The 25,182-nt window shown below is 42.8% G+C and overlaps 1 protein-coding gene across 2 annotated transcripts in view; it reads right to left on the bottom strand.

The window, feature by feature from the left end:
* GPATCH3 (G-patch domain containing 3) overlaps positions 1 to 25,182 on the bottom strand; it is a 378,974-nt gene that overhangs the window by 92,115 nt on the left and 261,677 nt on the right. For both annotated transcript variants that reach the window (XM_044084171.1, XM_044084163.1), the window contains exon 6: positions 20,567 to 20,694. In XM_044084171.1, the coding sequence (XP_043940106.1) occupies positions 20,567 to 20,694 (128 nt within the window). The remainder of the gene's footprint in view (positions 1 to 20,566; positions 20,695 to 25,182) is intronic.

Raw genomic sequence — 25,182 nt, forward strand, 5'->3', positions numbered from 1 at the left:
AGTATCTTCTCTCCCTTATTCTTAAGTTCTGGGAAGAACATAGGGAAGTTGATAAATTGACAGGGTAGATTGAGACTACGTCCTGCATGAAGGAGCAGTTAGTGCATAACACAACCCTATCCCTGTGGAAAATATATAAAGTTGATCCTGCCATGAGAGCTTTCAGTTTAGAGACTCGCCTAGCAGATGTCACAGCAATATGCAACACAGTTTTCCACATTAAGAGCTTCAGATCAGCCTGAGTTGCAGGTGTGAAAGGTGGTAAAGTCAATTTTTTCAGGACATAGTTAGATCCCATGAAGGAGAAATTTGCTTGTGAGGGGTCTCATATGCAACACTCCTTTCATGAACTGTTTTATCAAAAGAGAAGACAAAATAGTGGGATCCTCTGGCAGACAAGCAGAGATGGAGGCTAAATGCTCCTTAACGGATGCAAATGATAAGCCACCTAAAGTAGCTCACACAAATATTTCAAGACCAGAGGAATGTTAACCTCAAGGAACCCTCTTTTCCCATTTATGCACTACTTAGAAAAACCTCATCCATTTGTAAACATAAGATTTTCTAGTGACAGGTTTTCTGGCCTCCTTTAACACCTGCTCCATGTCCTCATGAAACTAGAGCCTAAACAGAGTCAAGTCTGAATCAACCAGACTGTCAGTTGTAGTTGCTCCAAAATGTGGTGCACCAGTCACTTCTGAGACTATGTGAGTAAATACAGCATGTGAGGAAGTATGTGGTAATTCCTCTTGGCCAATATTGTTACAAGGGAGAACCAAGATTGCCTGGGTCAATTGGCATATGAAACTTCAGAAGCACCTTAGTGGAAAGGGTGGAAATGCATACAGGAACATTCCTGCCCAACTGAGCAAGAAAGAATCTGTCCACCAGGCATGGCTGCAAGGATGTCTGGAACACAATTTCCTAGCTGTCTGTCTTGAAAGAAGGCGGACAGATCAATTTGAGGTGTTCCCCACAACTGGACTACATCCTGGAGCACCACTGCCTTAAGCTGCCATTTGTGCAGGTCTGCCAGGATCTTCTTAGTTTGTCTACCACAATGTTTTGCTCTGACAGGATGTATAATGCCTGAAGAGTCAGAGAATGCTGTAAAGCCTGCTTCCAGGCCATCACTGTCAAATGCCACAGAGGGCATGACCTTGCATCCCCTTGTTTGTTAAGGTACCACATCACTATGGTGTTATTTGTAACAACAAAAGGAGGACCTAGAGTCCATAGGTAGTGAAGGACTTTCAAGGTGTGGAACACAGATCACCTCCAACATTTCCTTGATACTGATGCGCTTCCATGCATCCTTGGGCCTCCAAATGGCCTGCACTTGCTCTCCTACTGACACAGCTCCTCAAGCAAAGTCAGATGGATTTGCTTGGATTATTTAATTCAGCTGTCCTCTCATCTGATTAACTCCAACACTATTAACTGGGATTCCAGGCAACATAATTCCTGGGTCCAACAATTTCGTATGTACCACTGAATTTTCCTTGTGGAGACGGGTTAGTTGTATCATTAGAATTATGGATGCCGTCGTCTAAGTAAGGAAAAATGTGAATGCCATGGGGTCTGACAGTGAGCCACTAAAGGAGCAAGGCATTTGGTAAACACTTGAGATGCAGTGCATAGTCCAAAAAGCAATGCAGAGAACTGAGAGTGTGACCCAGATAACAAATCTCAGATATCGCCTGAGAGATGAATAATAGGGATATGATGACACACATCCTTGAAGTCCAGAGTAGCCATGAAGCAGCTGTCTGGCAGAAGGGGAAGCACTGTCTGCAGAGTGAGCATCTTGATTTTAAGGACCTTGACAAAAGTATTCAGAAAGGAAAAGTCCAACACCAATCTCCAAGACTGCTCGAGTAGAAACTTCTTATTTTCTCAGAAGAAGGTATGGCTCTATGACCCCTAAGTCCAGCATGTGCCAGAGTAAACGATGGAATAATGAAGTCTGGTCAGGTGGATGGGGGGAGACCCACCTAAATGGAAGCAATGTTCCTTCCACTGCCACCTGTAACCTCTGCCAAAGACACTGAGCACTCATTTTTCAGAAATCTCTGATGGCCAGGGCCTCTTTGTTGAGAGCTAACATCCAAGAAAAGAAACTTGGGAATGACGGATGCCAGGCATCAGCATAGTCATAGGTTGGAAGGGGGCTATCCTTTCTGGAAAAGGAGCCTCCTCTTGTTAGATTTGGCACAGTTTTCATTCTGACATTTCTTTTGGTTCCTTGATTTTCATTTGGCTGAGACTTCTGCTTGCTGGGCCACCAAAAATTATACTGCTTACTGGAGAGAACTTGGGAATATAGAACATTTTGATATCTCTTGCATCAATGTACCTCTGTCATCCCAGTGTTTTAGAATCTGATTAGCTGATGTGCCAAACACACAATAAGAATCAAGCAGGGCATTCAAAATCTCATTTTTTAACTCATCAGAAAAAAATTTGGCTATGCAACCAAGCCTTGCCACAACCAGTGTCGCTGCATTTTAAGAAACAGTATTGGCCCACTCCAAGGCACTCTCTAAAAAGAAGTTATGCACTTACTGTGATGTTCCATCTGTGTTGTCCATTTTCATTTTTCCTCAACTGATGATTCAGATCAGATCTTCGGATCCGATTCGGCCATTAATAAAGCTCATGGTAACCATAAACTCTTGAGCTTCTCCCTTACCTATAATGCACCAACCCCAAGTTACCTCAGATCTTGTTTGCTGATTTTTTACCAGAAAAGAAATGTCTAACATGCATAAATATAGACGATGTAAAATAGCATGTACTCAATATAGGAGAAACTATATCTGGAACTCAGTATAAAGGATAGCGATGTTCCTCTAACAGCTCATTCATCCAGAAGTTTGTGAACAGAAAGGATGGAGGTTGTCGAGCGGGAAGTTGAGGAAGAACGAAAATGGACAACACAGATGGAACGTTATGGTAAGTAAATAACTTTTGTGTTTGATGATTTCCATTTTCATTCTATCCTCAATTGATGGGACAGAGTACCCGGGATACCTATAATCCTATGTGGATGCTAAGAAAGGATAATCCTGAGCACAGCTGAACCAAATGGTGCTCTACTCCTGGAGACCAGATCCAATTTGTAATGAGTAATAAAAGTATGGGGAGTAGCCCAAGTTGCTGCTGCACAAATGTCGTCCATGGACGCTCTGGATACGAAAACTGAAGAAGTTGCCATAAACATAGTTGAATGAGCCCGTACTGGTTGTGGTAAGGTAAAACACAATTTGTTATAAATAAAATGAAATACAATCAAGTTAGCCATCTGGCTAAAGTTACTTTGGCAACTAGTTTTCCGTATTTCAGTGCTGCAAAGGAAATAAGAAGTTATGTACCTACCATAACGTTCCATGTTAGTTGTCTTCTCTCGCCTTCTTTCTTGCTTGATGGGTTCGGAGCCGATCCTCGGCTCCGACTCGGCACTTGCTAAGCTCGAGAGTCACTTTTACCAGCTCGAGGCAGCCCCATATCCCATGATGCAAGGCGGTAAGTACCCAGATCTCGTTTGATGACAAAGGGCAATAGCACCAAGCATAAACACTTCCCAAAGGAAGAAAGAAAGCCTACAGGATGGAAGAAGGACCAGCTCTGAATGGTCTTCAGCATAAAATTCCTTGTAGAAAAGGTCTGTCCAGGCCTGGGGGAAGGAGGGAGGGTCGCAAGAAGGCGAGAGAAGACAACTAACATGGAACGTTATGGTAGGTACATAACTTCTTAATGTTAAGTTGTCAATCTCGCCTTCATTCTTGCTTGATGGGACCGCGTCTCTAGCACCTCTATCCTGGGTGGCTCAATGGAACAGACTCTTGAGGACTGTAGAGCCAAAACTGGCTCTGTCCCTGGAGGCCAAGTCCAATTTGTAATGGGAAACAAAAGTATGAGGAGTGGCCCAAGTGGCCGCTGCACAAATAGTGTCTAAGGAAGTCTAGCTTGAAAGGCTGTAGAAGTAGCTAAGCTCCTAGTTGAATGTGCTTTAGGTTTTGAGCACAGCTGTTTTCCCCTGAGCAGATAAATTTCAGAGATGACAGAAGAAAGCCATCTAGATAAGGTCACTTTAGATACAGGAAGGCCTTTCTTGTTATTCGCATAGGAAACAAAGAGTTGATCGGATTTCCTAAATTGTTTAGTTCTGTCCAAATAATATCTGAGTTGGCGGTGGACATCAAGATAATGTAGTTTTTGTTCCGATCTGTTTGAATAGTTCGGAAAAAATACAGGGAGATCAATGGATTGATTCAAATTAGTCTTTGAGGCGACCTTAGGCAAAAAGGTCGGATTAGTTCTCAATGATACTCTGTCTTTGTGAAAGACCAAATAGGGGGGTCGAACCGATAGAGCATGAAGTTCAGACACCCTCCTGGCCGATGTAATAGCTACTAGGAATAATGTTTTCCAAGAAAGAAATTTTAGGGAGCAAGAAACAGCTGGCTCGAAGGGGAAGAATCAAGGATGTCAGCACTAAATTTAGATCCCATTGAGGAGGAGGATTCCTGATTGGAGGCTTTAGCAGGAAAATTCCTTTCAAGAAGGCTCTACAAAGCCTATGGGACATAATATTGTGATCTGCGATCCCGACATGAAAGTTCGAGATAGCAGCCAATTGAACTCTAACTGTGGAAGAAGAGGAGCCTGCATGAAAAATCTCCGCTAAGAAGTCCAAAACTGCCTGAACTGGGGCAGTGAAGGGATCAATATTCTTGGCTTTAGCCCAATAAGAGAAACGTTTCCATTTGCTTGTATAAATCCTCCTGGTAGAGGATTTTAAAGAAGCTACTATGATGTCTCTAACAGGGTTAGAGATCAAAGGAAGCCTGGCTAAGAAAGGAAGTGGAGCAACCATGCTGTGAGGTTGAGAGAAGGGATAGACCGGTGCAGCTGACCGGATTGGTGAATCAGAAGATCTGGCACTGGGTCCAGATGCCACGGCTGCACCAAAAGGTGAGGATGGAGGAACGGAAACCAAATTTGTCGAGGCCAATAAGGAGCAACGAGAATCATTTTGGCTCTCAAAACGGTTGCTTTCTGGATAACTTGAGGGATCAGGGGAAAAGGAGGAAAGGCATAAAGAAGTCCCTGGGGCCAATCCTGGGTCAGAGCGTCTCTGGGGGGATGGCCTGACAGAGGGAAGAGAGAGAAGAAGTCTGGGCATTTGCTGTTTTGGAGAGTAGCAAAAAGATCGCAACATGGGCGACCCCATTCCAGAAAAATCTCCTCCACTATAGATTGCTTGAGAGACCACTCGTGAGGCATGAGAATAGCTCTGCTCAATCTGTCCGCTAAAAAGTTGGTTATCCCAGGGATGTGCGTTGCTACCAGAAACCGATGAGAGGAGATCGCCCATTGCCAAAGTCTGAGCGCTTCTCGACACAAGGGGTAGGACTTGGTTCCGCCCTGTTTGTTGATATACCAAACTACAGACATGTTGTCTGTGTGGACTGCAATTGTCCCTACAGGAAGAAAGTCGTTGTGGGCTTGCAACGTTAAAAGCACTGCTCTCATCTCTAGGACATTTATGTGCAGGTGGTATTCGAACGGTTGCCACGTCCCATGAACCATCCTGCCCTGATAATGACCCCCACCCGATCAGGGAGGCATCCGTGGTGACAGTGGCTACCGGGATGGGGTATAAAGTGTCTGCCTTGGTGAATCTGGGGAGAAGTGATCCACCAAGCTAGATGATTATTGCAAATCTGTGTCACCAGAATTTGGTGACGCATTGGAAGTTGTTGGTAAGACCACTGAGTGAACAACATCCACTGAAGAAGGCGCATGTAGAAGCGAGCCAGTGGAAGAAGAGTAATGGCCGCAGCCATGAGGCCTAACACCTTTAGAACCATTCTGGCCCGTACTTTCTTGTTGGCTAGAATGATCCTGACGTGAGTTTGAATGTCTGAAACTCTTTGATCTGTAAGGGTAGCTGACATCCGAACAGTGTTTAAGTTTGCGCCTATGAAAGTAATAGACTGGCAGGGCGATAAGGATGACTTTTCGAAGTTGATCGAGATGCCCAAATGAGAGCAAAGATTTATTGTGTAATCCCTGGCTTGAACAAGCTGATGCCTGGTGGTGGCTGAAAGGAGCCAGTCGTCGAGATACGGAAACACCTGGAATCCTTGACGTCTCAGGTGAGCCGTGACCACTGCCATGCATTTGGTGAACACTCTGGGGGCTGTAGTGAGACCAAAGGGCAGAGCTCTGAACTGGAAATGACTGGACCCCAGCCGAAAGCGGAGAAATCTCCTGGAGCGTCTGTGAATTTTTATATGATAGTACGCATCCTGAAGATCTATTGAGCACATCCACTTGTCCTTCTGCAAGAAGGGCAGAATCGACTGAAGAGTGACCATTCGGAATCTTGTCTTCCTCACAGACTTGTTGAGTCTGCTGAGATCCAATATTGGTCTCCAGTCTCCCGTCTTTTGGGGACCAAAAGAACCTTGAGTAGATTCCGGCTCTGAATGGTCTGTTGTAACTGGCTGAATGGCTCTTTTTTGCAGTAGTTTTGAGACTTCTAACTCTGCAATTTCCCTTAGACCGGGTGGTACGTTTGGAAGGGAATTTGAGGGATAGAAAGGACTTTCCTCGAAAGGAATTTTGTAACCCTCGGATATGATCGACTGTACCCATTTGTCTTGAGTGAGAGAACGCCAGGCTTCTGGGTACAGAGATAGTCTTCCCCCGACTGCCTCCAAGGAGGGACAGCCGGGCAACATCTCAGGGATGCTGAAAGGGCTTGTCAGAGAGAGACTCTCTGTTTCCCTGGTTTTGTGGACCCCTCTGCCTCTAGAGCGTCTGTTATTGTTTACCCCTCTGCCTCTAGGGGTAAACTGACCACGTGAATCCGGCGTGACTCCTTGGGATTTGCGGAACCACATTTTGCCACCCTTCTGTCCTTTGGGATAAGGTCTAGAAGGGGTGGAAAAACGGACTCCAACGGCAGAAAGAGTTTTGCCGTCCTGCTCACACCTGGTCAACGTTTCCTTCACTTGAGGGCCAAACAAAGCTGAACCATCAAAGGGAGAGTTTGTGAAGGACGCCTTAAAGGGATCTGCAAAATTACATAGCCGCATCCAGGCTTGGCGTCTAAGAGCCACACCTGTACCTGCGGCCCTACTCGCTCCATCAGCAGCATATTATATCAGTCGCATGGAGGAGTTTGCAATGGAGTTAAGGGTTCCTAGCTGCGAAGCAATTTTTTCCTGAGCCCCTGCAGCTGTAGGATCCTGCACAACTTCACCTAGCTCCTTAAGAATATCCCTTTGGAGTCTGGTGAAGTGACATAGGTAATTCAGCGAACGCATAGCAAAGGTCGCTGAAGAAAACATCCGCTTACCATATCTATCCATGGTCCTAGAGTCCTTATTAGGAGGATGGACAGGTACGGAAGGATCTGCAAGTTCCTTCTTTGTGGCAGCCGCCACCACCATGGCATCAGCGGTGACACCTTTTGTAAGGAATTGCTTGTCAGTCGGGGCAGTAATAAATTTAGAAGGCCTCCTAGGGACTGGCTCTACAGAGTCAGGAGCAGCCCACGCCTTTCGAGCAATAACCTGCATAAGGGGGTCGAAAGGCGGAGACACCCAGGAGGTGGAGGGCCGAGATCCAAACGCCTCCAGGTATACTGACTCATCCTCAGAGGGATTATTGGTGGGCCAGTTTCCCTCTGTCTAAGGAGTTCTAGGATGTCTGAGAAGGAGACATCCTCAGAGATCTTGGGGATCCCTCTGACTCATCTAAGTCAGTATCAGAAGTGATAGACTCGGGGGAGTCTACGTGTTTCCTCTTACATGTCCTCCTCCGCGGAGGATCTCCCGACAAATCAGGAGAATCCTCGGAAGAGGGGGATATTCCCAGTGGGGAAACCTGAGGCGGAGGATCTCTGGGTCCTGGAGCAAGAGAAGTGGCAGAGATGTCAACAGGCACCATAGAGGGAGGAGCTAAGGGAACAGACTGCTGGCTGAGACCAGTGGCCAGCACACTCTTCATCACCTCGAAGGCTCCCCTCCCAGGAAGGTCCGAGAGAACCCACTCCGAAGAACTAGGAATTCCAGGACCCACCGAAAAGGAAGGCTCCGAGGCAGATGTCGGAGCCGAGCTCATCAAGGCCGAGGCTCCAAGGGGAAGAGCGGGTTCGGACAAGGGTCCGATGCCACTCACCCCCTCGGAGGAGACCAGGGAAGCCCGGCCACCGAATCCCTCTAAGGAAGGTCTCGAAGAGGAGATAAGAGTAGAGGCTGAAGGAGCAGAAGGGGGTATCTGTCCCTCAGCCATAGCAGAAACCATTCCCGAAGACTCCAACTCCAAACTCTGGGGTAGAGTCGAAGGAGGAACTGCAATGGGGTGTGGACTAATAGTCGTCTGCTGAGACGGACTATGTAGCATTTGGGCCAGTGCCTGTGACTTTAGTAATCTACTGATCACTCTCTCCAAATCATGGTCAGAAAGCCTGGATGACCTTGAAGATCGGCTCCGATGGCTCCGCTCCGAGAGGAGAGGCGAAGCCGGAGCCGAAAGTATCGGCTCCAAGGAAGGGGACCTCGACCTCTTCCTCGAAGGAACCATCGGAGCCGATGAAACCACAGAAACTGTCGGAGCCGACAACTTATCGGCACCGACAGGTAGCTTCGATGCATCGGCTCCAGCCGGAGCCGATACGGCCATAAAAGTAACGGTGTCGGAGCCGATCGGAGCCGACACCGATGCCTGGGCCACATGGTGGTCGGAACCGATCGGAGCCGACACCGAAGTGGTCGAACCAGAGTCGGCACCGATAGCCATCGGTGCCGAAGGTTTAGGTAACCCAGAATCGGCTCCAGCCGGAGCCGATCTCGACTCTGAATGAGTCGGAGCCGAGGCCACAGGCTTGGACACAGAAGCCTGGGCCTTGGAAGACTTAGAAGTCTTAGATGGGGTCGACTTAGCCGGAGAGCCCTCCGGCTTAAGAAGGCCCCTCAAAATCAATTTATTTCTTCTTTCCTGCAGGACTCTCTGGCTAAAAGAATGACATATAGCACAGGAGTCCTGCAGGTGAAGAGGCACCAGGCAGTAAAGGCAAGAAGTGTGACCGTCTGTCAGAGACATCTTCTGACAGCACGAGTCACACTTCTTAAAGCCTGAGACCCTTTCTTTTGACATGGTGCACAAAACACACACACAACACCAGTCCAAGAAATTAAATTAAATATCAATAACAAACACACACACACACCCTAACAGGGGGGGGGATGGGATGGGTGAAGTCTGACTGAAAGTTATGAGGAGACAGGGAAATTTTCTGTCAGAAAATGACTAAAACTAAGTTAAAACTAATAAAATTAAGATTTTTTTAAGAAAGGGGCTAAAATAGTAAAGTAACAATTCACTTACCAGGAGCTGGTAAAAGGAGGACCTCATCAGCGAAGCGGCAAACGAGATCTGGGTACTTACCGCCTTGCATCATGGGATATGGGGCTGCCTCGAGCTGGTAAATGTGACTCTCGAGCTTAGCAAGTGCCGAGTCGGAGCCGATCCCATCAAGCAAGAATGAAGGCGAGATTGACAACTTAACATTAAACTATTAGTCTGGTTTTCTGATGTCTTTTGTTCTATGCAGGTAAAAACATAACTGTCTCTGAACATCTAATAAATGTAACATGTATATGCCCTTGTTTGCAAAATTAAGAAAGAATACTGGCAAATTAATGAATTAAGTGATATTAGATTTTGACACCTACTTGGGAAGGAAGGAAGCATTTGTCCTCAGCGTCACTCCATCCTTGTGGAAGATCAAGTATAGAGGTTTAGAAGACAATGCCTGAATCACTGAAATTCATCTGGCACAGGTAACGGCTATTAGAAAAACAGTTTTCCAAGTTAAGATATTTAAGGTCACATTTAGCTGCTGGTTCAAAGGGGGACTGTATTAATGCCTACAGTACCAGATTGAGATCCCATGGGGGAGAAGGGTCCTTAAATGGAGGTCTCAAAAGGAGGGTGCCTCACAAAAATGCTCTACACAACTTATGAAAGGCTACTAAAAGTTTGAGATCGCTGATGATTGAACTTTAATGGTTGAAGAACTAGCCTCTTCTTTAGAAAATAGGGCTAAAAACTGAAAAAGGTTCAATATGATTTTGTTGTGCCCAATAAACAAATCTTTTCCATTTACTTGAATAAAGACTTTGTGTTGAAAGTTAATGAGAAGATTAAAGTATATGTTGGACAGGGGAAGAGAGCAACAGTTGTCTGGCTATTAATGGAATTGGAGATACCAGGCCATCAGTCTGAGGTTTGATATGTCAGGATGGATCATGACTGTCGGGTGAGACAGTTCTGGAGTCGGATCCAGAATCTAAGGTTGGTGAAGTAAGTGAGGCCAAAGGAAGGAAAACCAAATCTCTCTAGGCCAGTAAGGTGCAATGAGGATGACTGCTCTTCAACTGACAGCTTTCTGCATAAATTTCAGAATTAATGGGACTGCTGGGTAGCCATAAAGTAGACCGCAGGGCCAACTGTGAAGCAGAGTATCCCTTGGTGATTCCTCCTGTGGGGGGAATTACAGCAAAGTAGCTGCTGCATCTGTTTTTTAGGGAAGAAGCAAGAAGATCGCAGGAAGGCTGGCCCCATCAGCAAAAACTCATTTCTGTTACATTCTTGTTGACGGACACCTTTTGAGGTAGAAGAATGCACCTGCTCAGTTTGTCTGCTATCACACTGGACTTCCCTGGAATGTGCATTGCTATGAGAAAGTGGTTGGATGAGATCGCACACTGCCACAGTCTGACCGTTTCTTGACACAAAGGGTATGATCTGGTCCTGTCTTGTTTGTTATATTGTCCATATGAATCACAATTGTCCCTAAAGAGAGAGAATCCTGGATGCTAAAAGCACTGCTCTTATCTCTGGGATACTGATATGCAAGTTGGCCTCTTCGGGGTACAAGCACCTGGGATTGTTTTCTCAAGAAAATGCCCCTGCCCACCCCTTAACTTGGGAGTGTTCGTGGTCACTATGGCCTTGGGTTGACAGGGGATGAATGGACGTCCTTGTAGAACCTGATCTGATTGAATCCACCACCTGAGATCTCTCTTGCATGTCTGAGTGATCCATATTTGGGTTGACATGGATTGGTAAAGTGTTGACCATTGAGTTGCCAACATCCACTGGAGAATCCTCATATAAAATCTAGCTAAAGGTACTAGTGTTATTGCCGATGGCACTGATCCTACAGCTTGTAGGACCAAGTGGGCTGAAATCTTGGTACTGCAGATTATTTTTCTGACTGGTGATCATACAGTTTGTACTCTTGATGGAGGCAGTGAAGCTATCATTTATTTTGTGCTGAAAACTTCTCTTATGAATTCCATACTTGGAGTTGGTTCCAGTTGGAACTTGTCATAGTTTATGGTTATCCCCAGATGAGAAAAAGTCTGGAGAACCCAATTCCTTGCCCTCATCAATCAATGCCTGGTCGGGGTGGTAATGAGCCAGTCGTCTAGATATGGAAACACCCGGAATCCCTGCTGTCTCAAGTGAGCTGCTACTACTGCTATACATTTGGTGAACACCCTGGGGGCTGTGGTGAGATCAAAGGGCAGAACTCTGAACTGGTAGTGACTGGCTCCCAGATGGAAGCATGAGTACCTTCTGACTGTCTGTTCATCTTTATGTGATAGTATGCATCTTGAAGGTCGATCAAGCACATCCAGTCATCCTTGCCCAGAAAAGGGTGAATGGACTGAACTGTTACCATCTGAAAATTGATATGTCGAACTGACTTCAAGTTGCTGAGATCCAAAACTGGTGTCCAGTCCCCATTTCTTTAGCACTAAAAAAAACCTTGAGTAAGTTCCAGATTCTATTTGGTCTGGTGGGACTTCTTGGATGACTTTTTTTCTAGCAGTTTTTGTATTTGAATTGCTGCTTCTTCCCTCTGACTAGGTGGAACTTTGGGGATTTTCCTTGAGATTGGAGACTGTAGGGAAAAGGGTATTATATAGCCTCTGTATATAATTTTATGCACCCACATATCTTTTATGTCTAGCCTGGCTCTTTGGTGCAGGGATAACTGACACCAGATTGCCTCCAGAGGTGGGCCATCGGGCCTCCTTTCAGGAGCGCTGGTAGGGTCTGTCCCAGAAAGAATCTTTGGAACCCTGGTTTTGCAGGCCTCCTACAAGGTGCTCTGGATCTGTATTAAAAGACTGAATGGCCACATCGACTCACAGTTCACTGAGACCAGAGCACTGAAGAATAAAATTGTCAAAAGGAGACTTGTTAAAATCTCACCTCACTGAATCGCAATAGTTGGCTAACAGTGAGACATTAACATCTTACATTTTACTTTTGGTATGTTTAACAAAATGGTAGTAAATATTTGTGTTCATTCTGACTTTCATGCAGATTCCTGAACTGTTGGTCAAATATTACAATTTGATATGGGTGAGATTCGAAAAAGTCGGCTTTTGACAAATTTATTCTTCGATGCTCTGGTCGTGATGAATTAGGATTCTATGCTGTGGTCGTTTGATCTTTTAATATAGATCCGGTGTTCGAAGGTGACCGGTGTCTTGCTTTTCCAGACATGAAAAACCCAATCCTATTTGACCTTTTCTTTCTTTGCAAAATCAGCAGCTGTACAAACAGTGGCACTAGGGACCTAAATCTGCACCAACAAATCAATGATTCACTGGAGAGAGAGACGAGATACAGAAAGAGAGAGAGATTCCAAGCTCAGCGTATTCCCAGCCTATGAAATAAGTTACCACTACAGTCAAAGTACTACTCTGACTATCTTTAAGAATAGTTTTGATAACTGGATGGATAGACACACGTTTACATCAGTACTGTCATGTCATGTAACACTATTAAGTGCTTAAAAAGGGAAGCAAAAAATTTTAAGTGCGTCTTCTTAAAGGTGCACATGGCTAGGCATTTTTATGGTACTCATGACTGCTTGCCTAGTACTCTTCCTACGTCTAAAGCAATGACACATAACTAAGAATCCTGGTGGGAACATACCACATGGCCATCTGCTTTATGAAATGTGCTCCCATCTAGCAGCAGATGCATCCGTAATGGCTGTGGTCAGTAAGCTGTCTAGTGTAAAGGGCCTTTCAGTAACAGCAGACTATGAGCAGTACACCACTGCAGGTGCAACCTGCAAGCTTTTTCTGACAACATCCATTGAAAACAAATAATTTCTCTCTTGGATCCACAGGAAAGTACTCACAGACAGAAGATGGCATAAAACACAAGGGCACACATCACTGCCATTTGACACTATGTTGTTATGAGAAGGAAAATCATTTCCAGAATGCTTAGGATTTTCTCTAATGTAAGAATGCCCAGCAAGTTCTAGTAGTTGGGGAGGAGCCTATACAAAGTGAAACCAATGGTGAAGAGATTCCATCTGCTGCATAACATTAGAGTTCGTGAAAGTCTAATGGAACAGCCAGGATACCTGTTTTTTGAGGAACGTTTACATCTCCTTCTCTATCACATGTTTCTGATGGGGATGAGAGTAGAGACGAAGGGAATACTGAAGCTTTTGGCTATTGTCACTCACATCAATGCCTTATTTTTTTTTATTTTTTTTTGTACTAGGTAATTATATAGACGGGCAACCTCAAATTCAACTTTTACTTCAGATTTACTACAGTGATTATTTTCCAAGCACTTGAACATTTATTTATTTTATTTAGTTATTTGCATTTGTATTGCACTGATGGTTCACTGAGTCAAAATAAGCCCATTTTCAGTGGAGGCTTGGAGAGAAAAGCTCCACGATGAAATGTACAATGCATCAAATTAATACATAGATGCACATAGCAATGCAGTACATTTATACTTTGCCAATACATCAATACAAATATCAGTACAATGCATCATATCAATCTTCTTCTTCTTTCGGCTTTTCCCGGTTAGGGGTTGCCACAGCGGATCACCTTGTCCGCACATTGAATGGCAGTGGAGTTTTACGGTGTCGAGTTGACAGCCCGGCGCCCAACCTTCCACAGAAGGCACACTCACACGCACACCTAGGGCCAATTTAGAGTATCCAATCCACCTGCAGCAGCATGTCTTTGGGATGTGGGAGGAAACCGGAGCACCCGGAGGAAACCCACGTGACCACAGGGAGGACATGCAGACTATGCACAGAAGGCACCCCAGCCGAGGATCGAACCGGAGAACCACTTGCTGTGAGGCGGCAATGCTAACCACTGCACCACCGTGGCCGCCCTATGCATCATATCAATACATATGTCAAAAATATCATTATAAACTATGTACAAGCAGTAGTTTATCATCATGAGTATAGTAGTGCAAGAGTTGCAGAAGCAGATGAATGTGCTAAATAACAATATGGATATGGATCGAAGTGAAGCAGTGTACTTAACACAATGACCAATGAAACAAATATATTAAAGGGTAGATATACTCTAATGTAAAGACTCTGTAAACAATATCAAAATTATTATAAGATTAAGCAAGCTGAATTAAATTATAAATAATGTATAGCCAGTTGCAATTAATTTACAGCCCCGGGTTAAAATTAAGTAAACTAATGCTCCAAATACCCAAAATGTGACAGATATAAATAGCCAGCACATAAGGACATACAGACAAGATGTCAAACTAGTACAAATGATGACAGCACCCATACAACATTGTTAGATGATAGAGCAAAGCCAGTGTCCCAATAAGGCTTTATCTATGGAGAACAAATGGTTATAATTCCAGCAAAATAATCTCCAAGTACAGGCTAACTGTCTTACAAACAACCTCTGAAGAGTATCCCATATATCTTCAAATATCTTCAGAATGAATGCCAAAAACAATAGCTCACAAAGATGCTCCCACATCACCAAAAGTCATTATCTAGACTTAAGGATCCCAATAGAAGAGTGCACACAGTTAACTCCACTGTAAAAACAGATTACAGAAAATGCAAAAGGGAACAAACAAAACACCAAGCAGCCAGAGATACTTCAACAAGCTTGGCACCCAATGTTTCCATGCTCACAAACTACCAGAACCAAGCAGTCCACTGGCAAAAGACTAACATCCAAAAATAACTAAGTAGGTAGACTCAATACAATAAAATAACAAATAGAACATCCAAATTTCATCCACAGGCAGACATTCACTGACTTTGGACATGTGCAGTTGCTACTTTCTCCCCACAACTTAAAGAAAAGTACTCAAAGGAAGAGTGAAACAGTGCTGTGCCCAATCCTAGTGCTGACCAAGGCCCCCATGAAAACAATATCAACCCCAGCCTCTGGGCCAATGGCCTTACTGGGCCCCAGATGGGAAGGGTTGCTAGCAGCCAGCAACATCTTGCTGTTAGCATTCTGGGATACACTGAAACCAGAGTTATCATCACATCCCTATGTACCCAGGTAAAACAACACTGTACAGAATGGAAATGAATTCCAAGAACACTCATTTATTTTATCCTCTTCAAATGCTTATTAAATCTGGACTGAACACCAACAGCAAAAGGTCTTGAAAGGGGAGAAACAAGGAAGGTCAAGTCAATATCCCCATTGAAGATTATTAAATGAATCAAAGAGTACAAGTGAATAGGTATGTTGAACTCTGCTGTTCTAACATCCTTCTCTATGGCTTTACAGGTCACAAGGACCAAGAAGCTGCTTGACAGCTATAGCACATACTGCATTTTATTTATCAGATTTCACTGGAAATAAAGCACCTGGGTAACGTAATTCAACATGCTTAAAGATACCATGAGGACACAAATACATACTTTTCAAACCTGCCCATTCCTCTCAACTACCTGGGGGGAGGGGCAGACTTATGGATTCTGAGGATTACTGCTCCTTCTCAAGCTGCTGCATGGACTTCAACTTCTACATTTAAGGTCTCTGCCCATAAGTAACACTCTTTAGGAGGTCAGAAAATCTCGCTGAACATCTTAGGAACTGGTATCTAAGTATCTGAGCTTTCTGAAGTAAAACCGGACGTGTCTTGCAGTATTCAATTAATGTAGTAAACCATCCAAGAGAACTTGTTTGTGAATTTATATATTTCCTGTTGACTATTTGTTAAAAAACATACTGCCCTCCTTGGACTGGCCACATTCTCAATACATCATCTGTAAGATTTCCCCAAATATGGTGTCATTTGGAGGAGATGGAGAACAGGTACCTATGTACTTCCTCCTCCTACATATCTTCTCTGCTGGTGGCTCTACCTTCAGTTTCAGGCACTGTGCCTTTGAAAACATTTTTGGGCCTCTGGGGGACAAGGACTCTGACACTGAGTAAAGTAAGGATCTTTCAACCTGACACCTTCAGCTGAAAGTGTGGTAGGGTATGTCCAAGTTAGGTGTGGAGGTATGTGAAAAGACATGACTGTGAATACTGAAGTCTGCACAGGTGTCCCATAAGCAAGTCTGTGGATTTCTTTGAACTGCCCTACAGGTGCCAGGAGCAGAGACATTAGCAGGACTGGCAGGGGCATAAGTGACATCAGATAAACTGTCAGTGCAGCTGAGGAATGAAAGACTTACTTTGATGACAGCTAGAAGGACATATGGCAGACCAATGCTGGTAGGACCACCATCTGAGAAAAGAAGGACAAAAATGATGTGAGTGGAGCTGAAACCTGTCCCAATGCATGCTGGTAAACTCATGTGACAGTAAACAGTACTGGTGAAAAAAAATGCTTAGAAACTGTAGTTAAGGGCTGCCATCTGGAGCTCTGATTCTAGGAAACCAGATTCTGACTATAAGACTGTATACGTACTTCTAATCTCTTAAATACGACAGTTCATCATAATCACTGGTAAACAGTCCTAATCAGTGGTAGAGACAGCCTAAAGGGAGCTAGAAAATATACACTCACTTCAGTAAGCATTTCACAAAAGTGGCAGTATGGTCTATCATATCAATGGAAATAATTTTATCTTAACTTTTGGAATGCTCCATGTACTCATTGACAGTGATCTTGGGTACGGAGCACACCATCAAAGCAATCCTGTATGTTAATATGCACCTTATCATAATTTTTAGATTGTCTTTTCACTTGGTTTAAACTCCAATTTGCAGAAAATATTGTTTCTCAAGGGATGCATGCATATACTCTTCAGTGCTGTGTTTCTGTTTATCTTCACCAGACAGTTTAGAATAAGCAGAAGCAGAAGGTTTGAAAGGGGGAGGGGAGGAAAAAGTGTCAGAAGTCTGAAAGAGAAGGCGAGTCAGAAAATTAAGTCTTGATAAAAGGCAGTTTTGTTAACATAATGAAGTCCTGAGGTGTTTTTTTCAGTACTGGGAGGTACATTAAATCTGAACATAAATTAAATGTTTCCCATTGTCATGCTGTGGGCTTAATGACCAAAACAGTGCGTCTGTCCAGAAGTATTACTTGCAGAGGCACACAGTGTCAGGAGAAGTTGCATCTATGAACTAGAAAAAGGCCTTTGAAAAACAAACAAATGTTCCCAAATGGAAAATATAGTGGATATAAAAAGTGTACACACCCCTATTAAAATGCCAGGTTTTTGAGATATAAAAAAATGAGACCACAATAAATCATTTCAAAACTTTTCACACCTTTAATGTGACCTATAACCTGTACAACTCAACTGAAAAACAAATCTGTTAGGGGAAAAAATATAAAAAATAAAAAAACATACAATGAGCTGGTTAGCATACGTGTGCAAACCCCTTAAACTAATACTTTGTTGAAGTACCTTTTGATTTCATTACAGCATTCAGTCTTCTTGGGTAGGAATCTATCAGCAAGGCACATCTTGACTTGGCAATATTTACCCACTCTTACTTGCAAAAGTGCTCCAAATCTGTCAGATTGCGAGAGCATCTCTTGTGTACAGCCCTCTTCAGGTCACCCCACAGATTTTCTATTGGATGTAGGTCTGGGCTCTGGTTGGATCACTCCAAAACTTTAATTTTCTTCTGGTGAAGCCATTCTTTTGTTGATCTGGATGTATGCTTGGGGTCGTCATGCTGAAAGGTGAAATTCCTCTTCATCTTCAGCTTTCTAGCAGACGTCTGAAGGTTTTGGGCCAAAAGTGACTGGTATTTGGAACTGTTAATAATTCTCTCCACCCTGACTAAAGCCCAGTTCCAGCTGAAGAAAAGCAAGCCCAAAGCATGATACTGCCACCACCATGCTTCATGGGGATGGTGTCCTTTTGGTGATGCAAAGTGTTGTTTTTGCACCAAACATACCTTTTGGAATTGTGGTCAAAAAGTTCAACCTTGTCTCATCAGACCATAACACATTTTCCCACATGCTTTTGGGAGACCTGATGTATTGTTTTTGCAAATTTTAGCTGGGCCTGGATGTTTTTCTGTGTAAGAAAAGGTTCTGTCTTCCAATCATGCCCCATAGTCCAGACATATGGAGAATACAGAAGATTGTTGTCACATGTAGTACACAACCAGTACTTGCCAGAAATTCCTGCAGCTCCTTCAGTGTTGTTGTAGGTCTCTTGGCAGCCTCCCTGACCAGTTTTTGTCTGGTCTTTTTATCAGTTTTCGAGGGAACGTCCAGTTCTTTGCAACATCACTATTGTCCACATTTTCTCCGCTTCTGGATGACTGTCTTCACTGTGTTCCATGGTGTATCCAATGCTGTGGAAATTTTTTTGTACCCTTCTTCTGACTGATACCTTTCAACAATGAGATCCCTTTGATGCTTTGTAAGCTCTCTGCGAACCATGGCTTTTGCTGTAGCAGGCAACTGAGTAAATGTCAAGAAAATCCTACTAGGACAGCTGAATTTTATTTGGGGTTAATCAGAGTCTCTTTAATTGATGGCAGTTGTGTACCCAAGAAAACTGAATGTTGTAATTAAATCAAAAGGTGCTTCAAAAAGTATTAGTTTAAGGGTGTGCACACTTATGTAACCAGCTTATTATACTCTTTTTATATTTTTCCCTAATAGAGTTGTTTGTTTTTCAACTGAATTGTACATTTATAGGTCACATTACAGGTGGAAAAAGTTTTGAAATAATTTATTGTGGTCTCATTTTTTTATATCACAAAAACCTTGGATTTTAATGGGGTGTGTACACTTTTTATATCCACTGGACATCTAACCAAGATGAGAAATATAGAAGATAATTCAGAAATAAAAAAAAACAAAAAAAACTCTCATCAAATAAAACAAATATATCAGAAAACAATTTAAAAGAACAAACTGTATTCACTCATTCATCAAAACTTTGGAATAGGATAGCACCGAAGAGATGAAGAAAGGAGCAGTGCACTGTGGGAATGGCGGCATAGAGATGGCAGCATGAAAAAGTAACAGGGCTAATTAAAATCAGCCTTACTGCTTATACATACAGACCTTGTTTTTTGGTTTGTGGTAACAGCCAGGCAAAGTCACTCACTATGGCTTACGGCTCATTCAGTCCTTGGCTGGGGAAGTCAGTTTGCTTCCCTTTGGAGGTGAGAATCAGCTCAACAGACCTTCATTCATGTGAAGTTCTCCTCCTTTGTTGCAAACCTCTTTCCCTGCAGTGTCTTAGTAGCATCCACTTATGCTGCTGCCTAGGAGGTCTCATATGCACATCTCTGCACGTATTCAGGCACTTTCTCCTGGATGTGGGGTATGAATTATGCTGCCGCCTAGAAGGTCTCATATGCACATCTCTGCATGTATTCAGGCACTTCCTCCTGGACGTGGGGCATGAACCACACTGACCAAATAGTTGCTACCAGCAGTTTCTCAACAATCCTGTTAGTGAAAGAGGTACAGAAGGTCACTCTCCCTGCATCCCTCAGAATAGGTTAGCCGGTGCTGGCCACAAATTCCCAGCCTCCCCATCCTCCCAACACCTGGGTCACTAACTGAACCCAAGTAGTATGGCATTATCCCTTTATGACACAGGGCCACTGCCGGAGACCTTACTGATATCAGATACACCATTAAATAACAGTGTGGCACTCTAGGACACCTTTAAAAAGAATTTGCAGTCAAGAGAATAAATTACCATAAGTAGAGAACAATGACTAAAATAACAAGATGACCTACTAAAGGCATCTGGAAATTCAGCAATGATATGTAAAACTAAACCATACAGCAGGTTATGTATCACTGAATTTGAAGGGTCTATATTATGTAATCGAAGAGACTTTTCTTCGAATGAGTAATATTCTAACCCAAAACATTGAAAACACTAAACCGCGAATGGTCACATCCGCAAGTTTTTTTCCTAGGGAAAAAATTAATGAGGCTGCAAACAAACAACAAAAACTTCACAATCCTAATCAAGTGGGAGGCTTCACCCCCCCCTCCCAAAACTAAATATACCAACTCTGACATCGCTCAACGTTGGGGGAAAGGGCAAACCGCGAGAATGACCAAATTAATTTTTTCCCTAGGAAAAAATTTGCGGACATGGCCGTTCACGGTTTAGTGTTTTCAATGTTTTGGGTTTGAATATTAAGCGTTCGAAGAAAAGTGTCTTCGATCGCGTAACAGGGAACCAATTTGAAGGCCCATAGTATTTTGTGTTTTCATTAAAGAAAGTAGCATTTATCTCACTTACCCCAATCCTCTTTTACACCTGGGATTTTGCCCATCCACATCAAGTGCATCAGCCATTCCAGAACTACTACTCCCCAGGCCAAGGCCTTCTTTCCACCCTTGTTGTTCCATCACTTTCCTCCCTATGCCCTGTAACAACAAGAAGTAAACCACAATTAAGAGAACAGTCAGAATATGGAAAAAGCTGACATTGTCCAAAGTGTATAAGGGCTGTAACATAAAATCTTTTTTTGTATTGTAACACGTTACCTTTTCAATTAGTGGATCAACTGATGGTACAATATTCCATACTAAGGCAATCAAAGGGAAGAATATAAGGATACAACACATATCACTAGTACATTTATACAAAACCATGCACAGCCTGTCTTGAACTTACAACTGACATCTTACAGTCGACAATACACATAAACAACAAGGGTTTGTCAATGGTGAATGTTGCTGTGCACCACAGCAGACTTGAAGAAAGAGTGGTTAAAGATGGTCAGTGAAATAAGAAATATGAGGCAGCTGACAAGAATGGAAGTCAATATATATTTTCTCTTGAATGTATGTGGAGAAAATCCAGTATGGTGGTTTATGGCTGCCAAAATCCAAAATTTGTTTTGTATTTTATTTTACAAATACTTTTACTATCCAAATATTTAAGGATAAGTTATATCTTAATACTTTCCTCTGGGGTGATTATTAAATCATCTTCGCATTATCTATACTTTTCTGCACCAGTCAGTTTGATGAAACAAAAACTATGCACTTACCTTAATTACAGATCAGGTTGAACAGGTCCAACTTTGGTAAAAGCAAGACTAATGCTGAAAGGCATTAAGATAGCTCACTAACCAAAACAGCTAAATTTACTAGGTTCCTCTTTTTATTCAATACCATTATGTGAATAACTTCTTCTCAAGATATCCAGTATGCCACATAACGCAGAAAAAAAAACAAAACAATAAGCCTCAGGACCAAATGTAGGTGAGTATGTTAATGAGGATGGACCTGCTCATCCAAATCTGTTGCTATGGTAAGTACATAACATTTGTGTCTGGTACAAGGAGGCCCATTCTCAGTAAAAGAAGAAAAAAAATCCCAAGCTAGTCTTTTTGGGGTGATCTCCCTCATGGGAAAATATCTCTTATCACTGTTGCCCTAAACGGAGACTTGGAACTGGATATCACACCTAGATTGCAGAGTCTTGTGAAAGTAGTCAATGAAGACCAGCTGCGCTCTGGGAAAAGTCCAAGGTATAGCAGCTGTTCTTGTGAAAAGTGCTCTTGGGAGAGAGGTAAGAGACTCTACACTTCTGTAAGCAAACTTACCATAACAGTAGATGTTTGACTGTTCACTGCTGCAGTAGCCTTATCTATATGGGTTATATCTTGCCAAGGACATAACCGGCCAGCTTCTAATGTTTCAAGGGCACCTTCCATGTGCCCAAACTATTAATCAGCTCAAGCAGTGCTGAAGAAAAAGAGTGGGTTAGGTACCAAGCCCTTCAGAGTTTCCCCGCCACTGAAGAACACGGGTCTATATCAGTCCGTCAAAACGGCTGACGATCGAATACCAGATGTTCGAACTGTGAAGTTCAAACACTGATTTTCGCGAAGCTGCGGAACATCGAATTCTTTCCCAGGGAAAGAATTTGGTGGGCCGTTTCTGCAGCTTTGCGATTATCAGGACTGTGGTGGGAAGTTACGGGCCAGGTTCGGGTAAGTGTGCAATTGTGTGGACGTTAGGGTAAGGGCACGGGTGAGGTGGGTGTGCGATAGTGACAGACTTTAGGGATAGGGTGGGATAGGTGGGTTAGGGCGCGGGTCAGGTAAGTGTGCGATAGTGACGGACCTTAGAGTTAGGGTTTGGGTTAAGGTAAGTGGATAGACAGTACTGTATGTACAGTTTAGTGTAGGGTTAGATGTAAGATTTTAAGTGTTTTTGTGTGGATTGCTGCTTTTTTGGTGTGCTTATGTTGTGTGTGTGTTTCTTGGAACAGCGATTTTTTTTTTCCCCCTGGGAAAAAAAATCGCTGTTCTAAGACTTCGATGTTTTTGTACTTCGTGGTTAGAAGTTCGAACATATGGTGTTTGAACTTCAGCCATTTCGGTGAACTGATATAGACCCATAAGAACACTACTCTTGAAACCTTTCGAGGATCAATGGTCAGCTAACACTTTTCTATTACTGGGCACATAAGTTCCCTTTGGTGAAAACAAACTTCCACATTTTAATTTTATGACAGAAAGTGAATGTTTTCCTATCTTAAAAGTAATAATTTTACCGAAAAAGTGTTTTTATAGACTGTCATGCGACTTTCAATTACTTTTTACTTTTGAGGAAAAAAGTTGTTGAAACTTACCTAAAACTGCTTTTTCCTTTAAAAAAGTGGTGTTTTGTTACTTTTGGAGGCTGGTGTAGGTGTTTAAAATGCTATTCACTGTTTTTTTTAGTGGGAACAAGGTACTTTTTCAATACTTACTTGTTTCACTGTCTACTGTTACCTGGCTTACTTTGAATTCAGATATCTTTTTCGGCTTCACCATGGAACAACCTCGCAGTTCCTCCTTACTTTCTTGTTCCAGCCAACAACAAACAAAGTCTTCAAAGCAGCTTTTGCCACTTCAGCAGTCTTCTCAATTTTCTCAGACGCAGGTGGGTGACTCTGCTGTGGGCATTCCTGGTTCCTCAGACTATTCATCTTTTTCCTTGGCTCCCTCTGGTGTTGTCCCTTCAGCTACCATAGACTGGGGTTAGACACATCTTCTGTGGCTACTCAAGTGCCCTTGGTGGGCATGGGAGAACTACTCTTGTTGGTCTTGAAAGAATGAGCGGGGAAAACCTCTTTGCCTCATCAAACTGGGATGCCTTTCCATAAAGCAGTTTTGCCTGTCAATGGTCAGTCTGCTTCTTCAGAAATTACTGGCAAAAATAAGTAAAAGGTTAGACAGATGTCTTCTCCTGCCTCTGTTATGTTGGACAGGACTGAATTATTTAACTTAGCCCAAGGCTTAGTTCAGGCTCTTGACCCTTTGATTTCTGTATTTTCTGGTGAGAGAAAAATAAATTCTTCACTGTCTGAGGATGTTCAGGATACTAAACAGGAAAATGAACACGAGGAGGCAACTGCTGTTTTCCCTCCTCAGGTCTCTGATTCTGAGGATTGTTTCTTCTGATAGTCTCTTGGAAGGATTTTCTTTTTCTGAAACCATGTCCTCAACAAATTTTTTTTCATTGGGAACATAATGATCTTCTACTGTCTTTAAAAATATATTATGATTTAACAAAACTGTAATTTCTTGTTCCTGCTGTCCTTCCAGCTTTGGAGGATGTTTTATTACAGATTGCAACTTACCTGCTAGACCAACTTGCTGCCCCCAAGACAGCAGATAGACTGCCATAAGGCTAATACAGCAGTGTTCAAAAGAAGAGCATATATATATATATATATATATATATATATATATATATATATATATATGGGTCTACTGCTCTACATCAAAAGAACACTTCGAAATAGAGCAGGAGACCTACACTTCAGCAAATGTTCACTTCAACGAAAGTGCACTTTTGCTGAAGTGTAGTTCCCCGGGCGAACCAAAAAAAAAAAAAAAAAAAAACACTAAAACATGTTTCACCACCATGTGGGGGGCTGTGCCCCCACACCCTCCCACTTAAATATACCAACTCCGAGATCGCACTACAGTGGGGGAAAGGGAATATTCCCATTCTGCGCTGAAGTGTGACTGCCGAAGTCAATGTTCGAAGTTTCACTACTTCGAACAAGTGGACTCGGTGAAGTGGGTTTGAAGTAGTGAAACTTCAAACATCTGCACGGATCCCATATATAAATATACATATCTATATATCTACCTATATATCTATCTATATATATATATATGTATAGTGCATATTAAAGCAATGGTAACTGAAATGGGTTAGCCACTTACCTACAGCCACTTTAGAGACTTTATAACCAAGTTCCTTGTTTGAAAAGGAAACAGACCTTATAATTTTTCTTTAGAGATTTTATATCATTAAACCAGAATCTTGATTATCTGATCCCCGTCCATGAGAAGCAGAGTCCATCACTAACCCTGTTCAAGCGTTACCTTGACCAATGGATGGGAAATCGGAAATTCACCCCAGGATTGGCCCCTGTGTTTCTGATAGATAGAGGTAGACAGCAATGCCCAAACTAACATACCCCTACATAACCTCTAAAAATTTCCTAACATACCCACTCCTAATAAACACCCATGATACACAGGGACACAATTGGGATGGATTGCAAGGCTAAGCTTATAAAGGCCCTGCTAGTCATTAGCTTTGTATATACCCACGAACCTATGAACTGATAATCTGAACTATCTACCGTAAAATGAAAAGCAAGACTATGGCCAGAAATGGAAACATTTTACTGTCTAACAAAAGAAAAATGGCACAGGCAGCGGATCTACACAGACACTCACTCACTCACACACACACACACACACACACACACACACACACACACACACACACACACACACACACACACACACAGACGTATATCACAATATTAACAATTTTGCAAGCAAAAAACAATATTTTAGTAAATAAGTTGTTATGAAAGATTTAAATATTACA

The sequence above is a fragment of the Protopterus annectens genome, chromosome 1.part1 (genome assembly GCF_019279795.1).
Source record: "Protopterus annectens isolate FY-2018-M chromosome 1.part1, PAN1.0, whole genome shotgun sequence".
Lineage (NCBI taxonomy): Eukaryota > Metazoa > Chordata > Ceratodontiformes > Protopteridae > Protopterus > Protopterus annectens.